Source organism: Cervus elaphus, chromosome 23 (assembly GCF_910594005.1).
Source record: "Cervus elaphus chromosome 23, mCerEla1.1, whole genome shotgun sequence".
Classification (NCBI taxonomy): domain Eukaryota; kingdom Metazoa; phylum Chordata; class Mammalia; order Artiodactyla; family Cervidae; genus Cervus; species Cervus elaphus.
Genome location: NC_057837.1, coordinates 9,335,519 through 9,350,350, shown reverse-complemented (window position 1 = coordinate 9,350,350; position 14,832 = coordinate 9,335,519). Strand labels below are relative to the sequence as shown.

The following is a 14,832-nucleotide window of genomic DNA, read 5'->3' as shown; positions in this document are numbered from 1 at the left end:
GTATGGCAAAAATCACTACAATATTGTAAAGTAATTAGCCTCCAACTAATAAAAATAAATGGAAAAAAAAAAAAAGTAAAACACAAGTTGTCAGACGTGACTGGTGTATGGAAATCACACTTGAAAGACTATTTATGAGGCAAAATAAAGAAGTAGAACTACAAGTGATGCCCTCACTTTTTCAACTTCCAATTTCAAAGGAAACAAACTGCTTTACTCACCTGCCGGGAAAAACTCGCCCATTTTCTTTTTGTAGATTTTGAAGTCGACTTCTAGGAAGACACAGAAGATGATCCGATCCACCTAGGGGCAAACAATAGATACCTAAAGTGAGAGGAAATATGGCAAATGCATTCCCAGAACATGGTCTTGGAACAAAAAATAAACAGATGACCCTCTCGCAGATTCTTGGTGCTATATTGCTAACTATATGAGAGTACCAAGTGAAGTGCACACAGGTGAGTGTGTGTGTGTGTGTGTGAATGCACTCTCTATGTAAATAAACCCATGGGCAATTTGGTGGAAAGATGTTGTATAAATCAAATAAGAAACAATAAATGACAATAAGCCACTTTGCAGCAAGCTATAAATAAGATCTGAGATTCCACCAGGATACCTAGACTTTTATGTTCTATTAAACAGCCACACGAGAGGTGTAGAGCGGAATGACAATAAAGTATGTCAGTAAACAGAGAGCTCTTTGTCCTACCCTTGTTAAACAAATATATTTATCAAAACTGTTAGTATTTGAACATGACCTAAAAAGCTTCACACAGTATAATTTGCATGCAGTCACTTGCTTTTAGCTTTACATACTTGGAAATGCAGCAGAAATAAACTATAATTAGTTGACAGTGCATGAGGCCAATATAACTAATCTGGTAGGTTATTACTGAATAAGGAAATGCCACTTTAGAAGTAAAATGTTTGCACAGTCCCTTTTTTCTATTTTGAGAGCTTCTGCATGTAAGGAGTTTCTCTGAGACATTCCTAGAGTAATTGGTACCAGAGAAGAGAGATGGGGTACACCTAACAGCTCAGGGATATCTGATATTAAATCAGTGACTCAATTTCGTGTCTTGAAAACTAACACCCCCTTTGTTCCTTTATTTTAACAATGTACAAAAAGTTAAAAATTACTCCATTCATCAAATTGCAACTGGCAATTGAACAGAACATCAGGAGGGAACAGAAGTGGGGTGTGTGTGTGTGACAGGACAGGAAAAAACCCAAAAGGATTTCATCCACCCAACCTCTCAGCTCTCCCAGCCTGTAGGGGACAGAGTCACGTGGGCCAAGTCCCAGAGTTCCTAGGAGGAGAGTGATCTACATGACTGAGAGGGGAGAGAGAGGATTAGGACACGAAGAATCACCAGGGTTCTCTGAGCTGATGGAGGCTCAGAGATGTGGCTTCCTGATCCCTGCACAAGGCTAGACCCCCAGCTAAGTGGACTGCCTCCTGGGCAGTCACTGGACTTGAACAAAAACTGTGCATCCCCAGCCACTGTTCCCACACGGTGGAGAGAGCACTTAGCCTTCAGAAATGGAAGGACTGGGGTACAAATAACCTTGCTTTCCTTTGCCTCTATTCACCTGAGTTTCTGGTGTCCAGTCCTGCCTATGTGGCATTAACATTTTCGATAAATGTAAAAACTCACCATCAACTCACTCTCCAGGTTACGTATACATTTAGTTGAATGAGTGATTAACTATCTGTGCAATACTGAATGCTGACCTCCAGTTTCCCTATGGAGTGTTTATGCCCTGTAGCTAAAGATAAAAATCATAATGTCGAGCGTTAAAAATGAGTTACAAAAGGACATACATGCTCTGAGGCCATACATGCTCTGATGCCACTACACAAAGTTTTAAAACACAAATATAGAAGAGTGTAGAGATTTGTTCATAAGCACTAACTCCCAGAAGCTTATGTAGGAAAGTTGTACATGAACTTCAAGACAATGATGATATCTGGAAACGGAGGGAAGGTAAAATGATGGACTGGTGAGGCTTTAACTGAATAGTGAATATTTTATTTATATAGAAAGAAAATAGATTCAAGAAAAATATGGTGATGGGTAACTGCTATTAACTATGGGGGTAGGTACATAGATATCATATTCTATACTCATTCTATACCTTTCTATATATATGAAATACACCATAATTAAAAGTCCTAACATTAAAAATAAGATTCTGTTACTATTCAGTCATAAAAATGAAATAATATCATTTGCAACAATATAGATGGACGTAGAGATTATCATGCTAAGTCAGAAAGAGCACAAATACCATATGATATCACTTACATGTGGAATCTAAAATATGACACAAATGACCTTATCTATGAAGCAGAGATAGACTCATAAACATAGAGAACAGACTTGCGGTGGCCAAAGGGAAGGAGAGGTAGGGTAGGGATGAGGTGGGAGTTTGGGATTAGTAGATGTTAATTATTTTATATTGAATGGATAAACAGCAAAGTCCTATTGTACAGCTCTGGGAACTATATTCAAAATCCTGTGATAAATCATAGTGGAAAATAATATGAAAAAGAATATATATTATGTATGTATATATAATATACATGTATAACTGAATCACTTTCCTGTATGGCAGAAACTAACACAATATTGCAAGTCAATTATAGTTCAATATAATATAGTTCAGTAAAAAAAGTAAGATTCTGTGTTAGACCTACTCTACTCTTCAGCTTCAGTAAACTACTTATAATTTCCAAACACCATAATTATTCTCACTTCTGTGCTTTTGATGGCTGACTTTTTTCTCCAGGCTTCAAATGATCAGATTATCTCTAAAGTCCTCTAATTAAGATCAAAATCAAAACAAGAAAACTTGGTTCAAAGCAGATCTAAGAACAAGCCAAGCCAGACAGTCTCATTTGTACTAATTTCTCCTTATTTTTATGTTCACTTAATATAAATTGTGGAATTAAAAAAAAAACACTTATGTTGCATGTGTGTGTGGAGTACATTTGTTGGGGGGGAGGGAGGGTTAGTGGTAATGTTATTCACTGCTATTATGTGTACTTTTAGGCACTACAGACTAAATCCAGATTTCTTAAATATTGCATGGAATTATAATTCACCTTTTAACATTTTAGGGTTTGTTACCATGGAAATGGTATGGGTCCAAAATTCAGCAGCCTGATTTATTCTTTTTTTTTTTTCCTCACAGAGAGAAGATGGATGATGAAGGAAAAGTACTTTTATGTTAAACTAATTGGGTGGCCCAGTTCTCTGCCCTTATCCTTAGGCATAACACTGGAAATATCTTAGAAGCAAGTTAAATCCAAGAATTAACCTCATTTGCCAAGTACTTGTTATATATATACACATATGTGCATGTATTCTCATACATATATATGCTTGGGGCTATTGTTGGATAAGAGCTCATTTAGCTGGCAAGCTCTGTGTTTATAAACTCATTATGGGTATTGGTCACCACTTGTGGTGGACTGTATTTTCCAAGATGGTGTGCAAGATACCCCATCCTTCAGGTTCCTCTTAAGATGTAATGCTGACCATCTTCTCATTGAGAGGCGGGGTCTATATTTCCTTCTCTTGAATCTGGGAGTGCCTAGAACCCTTGCAGAAATGATATGTGAGTTCTGGGTCCATGTTGTGAAAGGTGATACAGTTTCTGCCTGGTTCTCTTGGGATACTCACTCTCATACCTAATCATTGTGCCCTGGAAATCAGAGGTCCCTGGAGAATTCATTTGCAGAAGGTCTAGCCAACAGACCCAGCTGGAAGTGAGTAGCCCCTGGGTGATTTCAGCTCCTGGCTTTTGAGCTACTCTAGGTAATACCATCTGGGCCAGAGACGAGCCCTTCCTGCTGAATTCTGCCCAAACTGTGGATTCACGTGCAAAACATCGAATCGCGTAGTTAGAAATTGGATATTCTTCTAGCTCCTGCTTATTGCCATTTTTGGATTCTTGCTTCTCCAGCTGCATGGCATTGACTCCTACTGAAAAGCTCAGACTGACTGGATCAAGTAGAAGTCACAATGGAATGACAAGAAGAATACAGACAGTGTAATTACTACACAGTTGAGAGATAGAAAATCTGACTTGTGCAAAGGAGGAAGAACCTGGGTGATCCATTCTAGCTGCAGATAAATTTCATGAGCACATGGAAAGATGCCTCAGTACTGAGGCTTTGGAGCATGATTTCAATTTTCTTCTATATTAGGTATAAATAAAACGATTTTGTACAAATGGTTGTTCTTGAGAGACTATATTTATTCTTTTGTTCTTCAGATATTAATTGAGCACCTTCAGTTTGTGGGTCTTAGCAAGTCTCTCATAAGAAAACTTGAATCCAGAATTGAGAGATGTTTCCCCCACCCAAGGCCAAACAATTAGTGGCAGAATTCCAGGCCTCTTACCTTCACATGAAGGGTTCTTTCTGTGAAGTCACCCAGATGGTGACCCGAGGGACTGAGTTTCTGGGCCTGTCACTTGCTCTGGGACACTGGACGAGCCATTGTCTCTCTGGGCCTCAGTGTTCACGTCTCATAAGGAAAGGATTGCATTATATCATCTCTATCTCTTCTTTCTTCTCCTTTTTTATCTCAGAGTCTGTCTCTGTGGTTGTGTGATACAATCTCAATTGAGTCAAGCTGAAATCACGTTTCTGTGAAGAGTTCTGGCTTAGAGTTGCCCACAGAGCAATTGCTATGAGATCTGGGGGCAGCAGTGTGGCTGCACCCTCTGCTCTGGGCAGGCGTGGAGGCTTCCAGGCAGGTCTGTGTTGCTGCTCATTCCTGGCTCATCCGGATGTGGCCTACAGGGCCTCCCTTAGCCCTGCTGGCCCTCTGAGTCCTGGGCCAGGCACACACGCAGCCCTGTGCCCAGGGCACCAGCTCCTCTTCTGCGGGCCACAGCAGCTCCGGGCTCCTGGGCACCGAGAGGCACATGTATGCGGCAGTTTGTTCCTGGGGTTCTTCTTCGCTCCCGTGGCTCCCACTGTCTTTGCTCACTTCCACTGGGCATCCAGCTGTCCTCAGGACCCTCCTGCCCTGATAACACCCTCCAGGCCTGGTCAGATGTGGAGGTTCGGAACCTCCCTCTGCTGGGCCCTAGGTAGGGACTCTTCTCTGTTCCGCGAAGTCATCCCCTTCTGGACACTGACTTCCTCAGTTTCTCACTGTTAAATAAGTTCTAATCCCTATAAGAAAAATCCTTATTCCATATCTCTCATAAAGTTCTGCTTCCCCAATTACACTCAACTGATGTAATTTTTTTTTTTCAACTGATGTAATCTTTAAATCATTTAGTTGGATACTATGGTAAAGAACATGATGCAGGGCAAATAAGAATAAAAATGCTCCTTTATGAAAGGGTATAACCTGTCAAGGTTACTCAGAGTCCGGTGACTTTCTTCAGTATAGACTTTGGTTGGTCCCAGTCCATCTTCTTGGTGAACTTCCTAATGTATGCAGGTGATGTTTGGTAGCTAAAGAAACTTCTGTACTTAAAATGACTCACATTCTTCTTTTTTAATGTGCAAGTTATTAGTAAACTCAGATGGGTCCTCAGGCTAACACATACTTGCAAATAATATAAAAGGTGGCATTAACATTTTTAGGAATTGATGATGTAACTGTAGTTCTTGTTACAATCTTACCAGAACCTTACGAAGACTGGGGTGATGCTCACATTTGCATTGTGTAGTTCCTGACACATAACAGGAACTTTGTAAATATTCCCAGAGTACTAGTTAAGGAAAACAGAGCTGACTAAAAGGCAAGTTCATGGCAGATGTATTTCAAGGGTATTTTAGTTCCAGAACCAAAAATGACTTCTTTTGGAAGAACACAAGACTTTCACTTATGTTTGTCAGAGGACCTAAGTACAGAATTATAGAGGGGCCTGGATGTTTTACAAAAAGTAGAAAAGAGCTACACAAAGGGTGAGTCATTTATTGTTACTGACTGTCATCTTATCCATTGAAACTATGCCAGGTACAAAGGTGCCTGAGCCCAACATTGATGTTTTTATACAGGGTGCTTCTTAATTTCATAACAGAAACAATGATAGTACCTGTAAACTATGATGTTTTAACAGTTTTAAAAAAACCTTTTTAAAGTGAATAAACAGTCTCAAATATTGGCAAGGATGTGGGTTAACAAGAACTTTCATATACTGCTTTACAGTCACTTGGGAGAATTATGTGGCAGTACCTACTAAATTAGCTGAATATGTACGTACCATACAACCCCACAATTCCACCCCTAGGCAGACACCCAGCAGAATGCATATGTATGTTTACACATACTTCAACATTCACAGCAGCATTAATTTGTAGTTATCTCCAACTTGGAAGCTACTTACTGCCCACAAAGAGTAGAATGAATAAATTAATTGTGATCTATTCATACAAAGGGCTTCCCAGGTGGTGCAAGGGGTGAAGAACCTGCCTTCAATGCAGCGGACATAAGAGACACAGGTTCAATCCCTGGGTCGGGAAGATCCCCCGGAGGCGGGCATGGCAACCCACTCCCGTATTCTTGCCTGGAGAATCTCATGGACAGAGGAGCCTGGTGGGCTGCAGTTCATAGGGTTGCACAGATTCGGACACGACTGAAGTGACTTAGCATGCATGCGCGCATGCGTGCAAGGGGATACACAAACTGGAAAGACTTGAAAATTTATAACTACACACAATAATACAAATTAAAAATACTGAATAAAAGAAGCCATAAAAAAATGGAGCTCACACTGTATGGTTCCATTTCTATAAAGTTTTAAAATGTTAGAGAAATAGGAAGAGTCACCTATGGTGTTAAAAGTAAACACAGCATATTACTCTGGGGTGAGGGTTGGTGAAAAGACACCTAGGGAAATGCTTGCGATCCTGGTTTTTCAACCTGGGTGCTAGTTCCCTAGATGCATTCGGTCTGTGAAAAGTCATACTTAGGATCTGTGTCCTTTGAATATTATACTTCAATAAGAATTTTTTCTAAGATTGAAAGTCTTTTGTTACAGTTGTCTTGGTCAACAATCAAAAATCCATTTTCACTGACTTAGAGGTCAAAAAAGTCCTTTAAAAACTGACCTTCTGAAGGCAATCTCTCTATTTCTTCTGATGCCAACTGTAGCTCACCCATCAAGGCGTAAAGGAGTAAAAATGTATTTTTCTCCACCAAGATATCCATTAATCCACAGTTGGGGGTTTTACGCCCCATAAGTATGATGACATAAGTTCTATTAATCTTTTTCAGCATCACAGCCACTGCCCCTGAAGAGGGTTACGCAGCAAAGCAGGTTTGGAATATCTGTGGCCGACCTCCATTTTTCATGGCTACCAGTCCTAGGGCAGCTGACACAGCCAAGATTATCGTGGGTTCAGCGATCCTTGGAGAATGAATGGAGTCTGATGAATGCAACTTGCTTCCCCAATGACAAACGACAAACACTCAGAGACCTAGCGTGCAGGCAAATATGGCCTTAACTGATGGAGGGGTATCCTGTGTAGATTCAGCCTGATGGGCAAGCCGATGTTCAGCCTTATTGACAGATAAACCAACAGCCTCACCAGGGCAGGCTTGGATATTGGGGATCTTCCTAAAACAGTGGCTCTATGGTGAAACAGATCACCAGCCCAGGTGGGATGCATGAGACAAGTGCTCGGGCCTGGTGCACGGGGAAGACCCAGAGGAATTGGGTGGAGAGGGAGGTGGAAGGGGGGATCGGGATGGGGAATACGTGTAAATCTATGGCTGATTCATATCAATGTATGACAAAACCCACTGAAATGTTGTGAAGTAATCAGCCTCCAACTAATAATAAAAAAAAATAAGATAATAAAAAAAAATGCCAACAAACAAACAAACAAACAAAAAAAAACACAAAACAGTGGCTGCTGCTAATAAGTGAATTAAATTCCAAGGCTTAAGTATCAACATGACATGAGAACAGGTTTTGAGACGGATGGAAGACCAGGACAACAGGAGCTTGCTTGGGGCTTTGGGTAAGTCAAGTTTAAACAGACTTAGAAAGGGATACAGTCACTACTGAATAAAGAACAAAACCAAGAAATGGGTACATTTCTGGGTCCTAGCCCCTTCTCTTTGATTCTGTGGAGTAAAAGGAGACCAATCTCTCCTCGCCCCAGTATATTAGTTCTGGTGGCATATAACAGATGACCACAAACTTAGCAACTTATACAACAAAGTTTTATTGTCTTAGAGTTTCTATAGGTCAAAAGTCCAGACCGTACAGAGTTGGGTCCTCCACTTGGGGTCTCGGAAGCTACAATCGGGTGTCAGCTGCCCTGAAGTTCTCACCTGAGCCCAGGGTCCACTTACAGCCTCATTCAGGTTGTTGGCAGACTCTCGTTCCCTATGGCTGTAGGACTGAGGTCCACAATACCTTGCTACTTGTTGACTGGGGACAGTTTTAGCTTCCAGAGGTCACCTGCAATTCCTTGTCATTGTGGCCTTGGAAGGCAGCTCAGGATATGGATTCTTTTTCCTTTCAGGCCAGCAAGAGTATGTGTCTACGACTTCCTCCATCTCCAACCTGCAGATGCCTTTTAAGAGTTCAGGCCCCATCAGGAAACTCTCCTTTTTAATGAGCTAAAGTGATTAAATACCTTCATTACATCTTTTAAAAAGTCTCTTCTGACTAATTTGGGGAGTGACTACCCCATCATATTTATATTTACAGGAGAAGACAGGGGCTACGGGCTTGGGGACATCTCTGTCTCCCGTCTCCCACAGTGAGTCACCCCTGTATTCCAACGCCAGCTGGCTGTGTTCCAACCTGGACCTGACCACTTAGCTGCTCTCTGATCCTGAGCATGCCACTACTCTTTCTAAGCCTCGGTCTCCTCCTCTCTAAAATGGAAATGCTGACCTTGTGGGGTCATATATTAGCTTCTTCTGTTGCATAACAAGCGACCCCAAGCTTGTGGCTCAGAACAACCTCTGATTATTAGTTTAGGGTTTGGTAGATCAAATCTGCCTGGTGTGACTGTGTTTTCTGGTCAGGTATCAAAAGGCTGAAATCAAGGTGTCATCAGGGCTGACCGCTAATCCGGAGGCTGTGAAGAGAAAGCCACTGCCAAGCTCCTTCTTGCTGGCAGAATACAGTTCCCTGCAGGTGAGAACTGAGGTCCCTGTCCTCTGGCTGACTGCCAGTTGGAGTCCACCTGCCTCCCTTGCCAGAAACCTGCCTCCTTCTTCAAGACAGTGAAGGTGAGTTAAGTCCTTGATTCTGAATCTCTAACTTCCTTCATATCTGACATCTAGATCCAGATGTAAAGAACTTTTGTCATCTGGCCCACTTGGATGGTCTCCCTACCTTAAGGTCAACTGATTTGGGACTTTAATTACATCTGAACAACCGCTTCCCTGCATCTTCAGACCTAGATTACTATTTAAACAACTGGGAGAAGGTATGTGTGCACCAGACACTGGGAATCTTGGGAGAATCTCAGAATCTTTCTGTCACAGCTTGCTGTAATGACCACTCGAGACAGTCTAGGTAAAGTGCTTGGCAAAGGGCCTGACATGCAGTAAGCTCATAAACATTGATTGTTTATAAAGTTATTATTCACAAGGTACTTGAAACACTTAGCACACCACTGGCATAGAGATAAAATCACTGTTCTATCCTGATCTTTTAAAACAGGTCAAGGAAAAGTATAAACCAAAGAGAGAACACTGGAAATGCTTTTACTGGCTGGTATGCGGAAAGGTCACTTTATTCTACTTCCAACTTTGCAGAGGAATTCTAACTTAAAAGAAACATTTACAAAAATGGTCCATATTATATATAAAGCAGCTTTCTTTTTTTTTTTTTTTTTCAGTTTGATCATACCAGCCAATGAGAGAAAGGAAAAAAAAAAAAAAGAATAAGTTCACAGTTGAAGCTGCAGTAATGGAAAAGATTTCACAAGACCCTCCAGGAGTCTCAGGTCTGATATTTTAATATCGTTGTCAAATGTCACTGAATATAATTCTTCTGGCTCTTGAAGGTATTAAGTATGTCTGTATTTGCGCACTCCACCACAGACACTAGTATTCTAATCTGTAAATTACAGAATGAGAAAAATTTTCTTTCTGTGTTTCCAGAGACATTCAGAGGAGTTGGAGAGCATTCATAATCCATACACACTCAAAGGGCATCTTTGCATTTTGAAATTACTTCTGCATGCATAAAAAGAATCCTTTATTGTTGGGGGCTTTTTGCAAACTCAGTTCATCTGTCATTACTCGGTGGCAGTACAATTCAGAGTCTTCTTGCTTTGTTTTGATAAATTGCTCTTTTTGACTTTTCTTCAACTTTATGAGAAAAAATGGCCATGGAGCCAAAGAACCAAGACTTATTTTGACTTGAGCTGGAGGCTCATTCATACAAGTTAATTTCCAAACCTGCCTTGCATCCATCAAAGTGGACACCCTTGCAAATGACATATCTCTTGTGATCCTTGAAGCTCTTTCATAAAATGCTTCACATAGAAGAGAGATAAACACACACAAGGGCTTAGGACCCCTGGTTCTAAATGTTAGCATGGTAATACACATGCCTTGCCCTGCCCTGCCCTTGAAGCCAAAGAAAGCACCCTCAGATGATTGGCGGGGAGGAGGGGGACCGTGCCAATCCAAGATAAGAACAGTGGCAGTGCTACCCACAGGAAGTCGAGGGAAAGTCTGTCCTGACGTGGCTGAAGCTGCCCAGAGCTGAGACACACTTCTGCAGATGTTATTTCTTATTTCTAATACCAGGCATATTCTTTCGATTAAAAATAATGGATTTCTTTTTGAGTAAGAGGTGGGTTACTTCAGTGGGTTTTAACAAATCCATAAAAATGAGTCCACATGGTCTGAAGGTTTGGTCTGGAGATGTGAGGCACTCTGGGTCCTGTCCATATCCCCTCGGGCCTTAGGACTGTCAAAGCCTGAAGCCTTTCTTAGTGATAAGAGTCTCGAACCAAACATCCAGTAAACTGGGATTTTGGAGAATGAATGCTTCCCAACCCAGCAGTTCTCAAGCAAAGACCAGATGGACTTGATGTTGAAAATATCTTCACTGCATCACCCTTGGGTGGCAAAAATCAAGAGTTCTCCAAGGGGAGAAACTTCTGGTTGTGCAGGGTGTAAACTTGATCGCATGCTTCTCTTAACCTTTCTCACCCCTACTTGATCCACAAATAATTTACCTGTAGTCCTTGTTTTAGAGTCTGCTTTGGGGAGAACTCAGATGATGAGATGAGAAGAAAATTGGTCAAATTCAACTTAGCCTCTCAGTATCCTGCCTACAAATCATAGAAAAGCAACAGAATTCCAGAAAAACATCTGCTTCTGCTTCATTGACTATGCTAAAGCCTTTGACTGTGTGGATTATAACAAACTGTGGAAAATTCTTAAAGAAATGGGAATACCAGACCACCTTACCTGCCTCCTGAGAAACCTGTATGCAGGTCAAGAAGCAACAGTTAGAACGGGATATGGAACAATGCATTGATTCCAAATTGGGAAAGGAATACATTAAGGCTGTATATTGTCACCCTGCTTATTTAACTTAAATGCAGAGTATATCATGTGAAATGCTGGGTTGGATGAAGCACAAACTGGAATCAAGGTTGCTGGGAGAAATATCAATAACCTCAGATATGGAGATGACACCACCGTAATGGCAGAAAGTGAAGAGGAACTAAAGAGCCTTTTGATGAAACTCAAAGAAGAGAGTGAAGAAGCTGGCTTAAAGCTGAACATCCAGAAAACTAAGATCATGGCGTCCGGTCCCATCACTTCATGGCAAATAGGTGGGGAAACAATGGAAACTGTGACAGACCTTATTTTCTTGGGCTCCAAAATCACTGAAGATGGTGACTGCAGCCGTGAAATTAAAAGATGCTTGTTCCCTGGAAGAAAAGCTATAACCAACCTAGACAGCATGTTAAAAAACATTACTTTGCCAACAAGGTCTGTCTAGTCAAAGCTATGGTTTTTCCAGTAGTCATGTATAGATGTGAGAGTTGGACCATAAAGGAAGCTGAGTATAGAAGAATTGACGCTTTTGAACTGTGGTGTTGGAGAAGACTCTTGAGAGTCCCTTGGACTGTAAGGAGATCCAACCAGTTCATCCTAAAGGAAATCAGTCCTGGATATTCATTGGAAGGACTGATGCTGCAGCTAAAGCTCCTATAATACTTTGGCCACCTGGTGCAAAGAACTGTCTCATTGGAAAATACCCTGAGGCTGGGAAAGATTGAAGGCAGGGAGAGACGGGGATGACAGAGGATGAGATGGTTGGATGGCATCACTGACTTGATGGACATGAATCTGAGCAAGCTCTGGGAGTTGATGATGGACAGGGAAGCCTGGTGTGCTGCAGTCCATGGGATCGCAAAGAGTTGGACATGACCGAGTGACTGAACTGAACTGATCCAGCCCACAAAGGCTGATTTAATATAACTCAGCTTCTGACTCAGTTAAGGTATAGACCTCCTGCGCACACTTTGCTGTCACTTGCATGGTACACTCAATACCCTTCCAGCAAGAAGACGATGCCAGGAATAGGTCTTTTGACTCAAAGTTCTTCTTCACAATATAGTCCATGACATGAAATTACCCTTCCAGTGACGGAGCTATTGTGTATCAGGCACTCACGTGGCGCCCTTGTCAACCCTGCTAACGCAGCTGCAAACCCCTATTGTATATTTCATACTTCAGCTTCTAAGAACTTCTGTTTCTGTTCCCTTTTATTTGATGAAGAACATCTGCAGAGGTGGTTCAGCTACAAAAGTTAATAATTACTCTTTTTTGTGTGTGTCACCATAATTAAAAATTTCAAGGAAGAATTGTCATTCATTGTAGCTTACTGAGGTTGCCCATGGCGCGGATAATGCTTTAGGAAGCCCACAGATCATGACCTTAAAAAAAATGCCATCATCAGGAGAAACAAAAACTCTCCTCAAAACAGGGATGCTATGCCAAGCCGTGAGGTGTCTCTGAAGCCTGCTCACAAGTCCAGTGACATGGGGGCCCCCAGAGAACCTTGCACATCACTGTCCCTGTATTCTCATTTTCCCGAGGTTTCCATCCATATCTGGCAGTCCTGTGGATGCCAGTTATGGTTCAAAGGAAGCTGATTCACACAGCATCCCCAAGGAGCATTTTGTGAGGACAAAAGCTGTTTTTCTCAAGCTGGTGTTCCTCCCATTCCCGCCAGAAAGGATCTTTTTGTTCAAAAGACAAACGCCAAGGGGGACAATCACTCCCGAGTAATTTTCCCTATGTTCATGTCTCATACAACAAGAAAGAGCAAACCAAAGAGCTTCTAAAGTGCCCCCAGAGGGCTGGGGGGTGGTAGCGGTCAGGTGTGTGGGTGGCATTTATGCAGTTTTGGAGTGTATAGAAGACAAGGGCGGAAAAGAGAGCATTCTGTTTACATCTCTCCTCCCAGCCACCCTTGGTCCTCTCTTTATCTTCTCCATCAGACACTGTCTGCTCTGAGCCCTGGATTGTTCGTTTCTATTTATATAGATATATTTATTTATTATATATAATAATATATTTTATACTAGTTATACATATTATACACTTACATTAATGTTTACATTATATATTACATATACAGATATAGATTTATATTTATTTATATAGACTTTATTGATGTATAGTTGCTGTACAATATTATTTAAGTTACAGGTGTATAATACAGTGATTCATAGTTTTTAAAGATTATACTCCATTTATAGTTATTATAAAATACTGGCTGTATTTCCTGTGTTGCACACTATATCCTCAGAGCTTCTTTTGTACATAATAGTTTGTTCCTCTTAACCCCCACCCCTGCTTTGCCCCTCTCGTCTCCCCAACTGGTAACCACTAGTTTGCTCTCTACACCTGTGAGTCTGCTTCTTTCTTTGTTTCAACTTCCAATGACTCTCTTGAAATGTCAGATGAAGGAACGTGTGTCCAACCGGAACATAAATCCCTGGGGGAGACACACCTTTTACTTTAGTCCTCTTTCCATCTAGCAAGCGATGCAGCCAGCTGAAGGGTAGAGAAGAAGGCCCTCAGGCATACTGCTTCCTGGACAAGGAGGCTCTGAGCGGCCTGATGACCCAGCTCTCTGACTACGGGACCCCAAAAGAAGGGCCATTTGAGGAAAAAGGACGGCCCTGACTCCCTTCCCTCTCCCCTCTGCGGTTCATCCACATCCACGCCATCCTTCTAAACCACACCACCATCACCCTGACAGGTTGAAATAAAGTTGATTCCCACTTCATATTCTGAAAATCAAATACAGCTTTCAGTTGTTTATTAAGTTTTTTTCAGATGTCTATCAGAGAATGCCCTCAAGGGTTGTCTCACTCAGGGACTCAACATGGCAAAATACCTCCTGCAAAATGTTATTTAATTTTGAGTTTTGCCACATGGTCTTTTGTTTAATGGACTGCACAAAAAGCTCATGCTGGTAGGCATATAGAAACAGTGTTTGTCCTCCCAGTGTTTACAGATCCTCAAGGAAGGTGCTGCCTTATAGCAGTTTCAAGTCCTACCTGGCACACGGCTGCATACACTCCATAGGGGCTGGACTCCACTCCTGCCAGAAAAGTATGCCTGTCTGACATAAAGCCAGTGTGCTTGGTATACTGATATATTTGCATGAGAGAGACAGACTGGTAGACATAAAGATATTTGAACTTCCAAAAGCATCTACCTTTAGGTACTACAGTGTTAAGCTATGCTCCAGTCTTCTAAATTCTACATTTTAAAACCAAATCCATCATGGATATCAAACCTTCTCAGGGAAACAGGAGAGAAAGGACTAATAGTTACTGAACAT

The 14,832-nt window shown here is 41.5% G+C and overlaps 1 protein-coding gene across 4 annotated transcripts in view; it reads right to left on the bottom strand.

The window, feature by feature from the left end:
* The window catches only part of MACROD2 (mono-ADP ribosylhydrolase 2), a 2,147,232-nt gene that overhangs the window by 213,413 nt on the left and 1,918,987 nt on the right, over positions 1-14,832 (bottom strand). For all 4 annotated transcript variants that reach the window (XM_043882748.1, XM_043882750.1, XM_043882749.1 and 1 more), the window contains exon 9: positions 222-303. In XM_043882748.1, the coding sequence (XP_043738683.1) occupies positions 222-303 (82 nt within the window). The remainder of the gene's footprint in view (positions 1-221; positions 304-14,832) is intronic.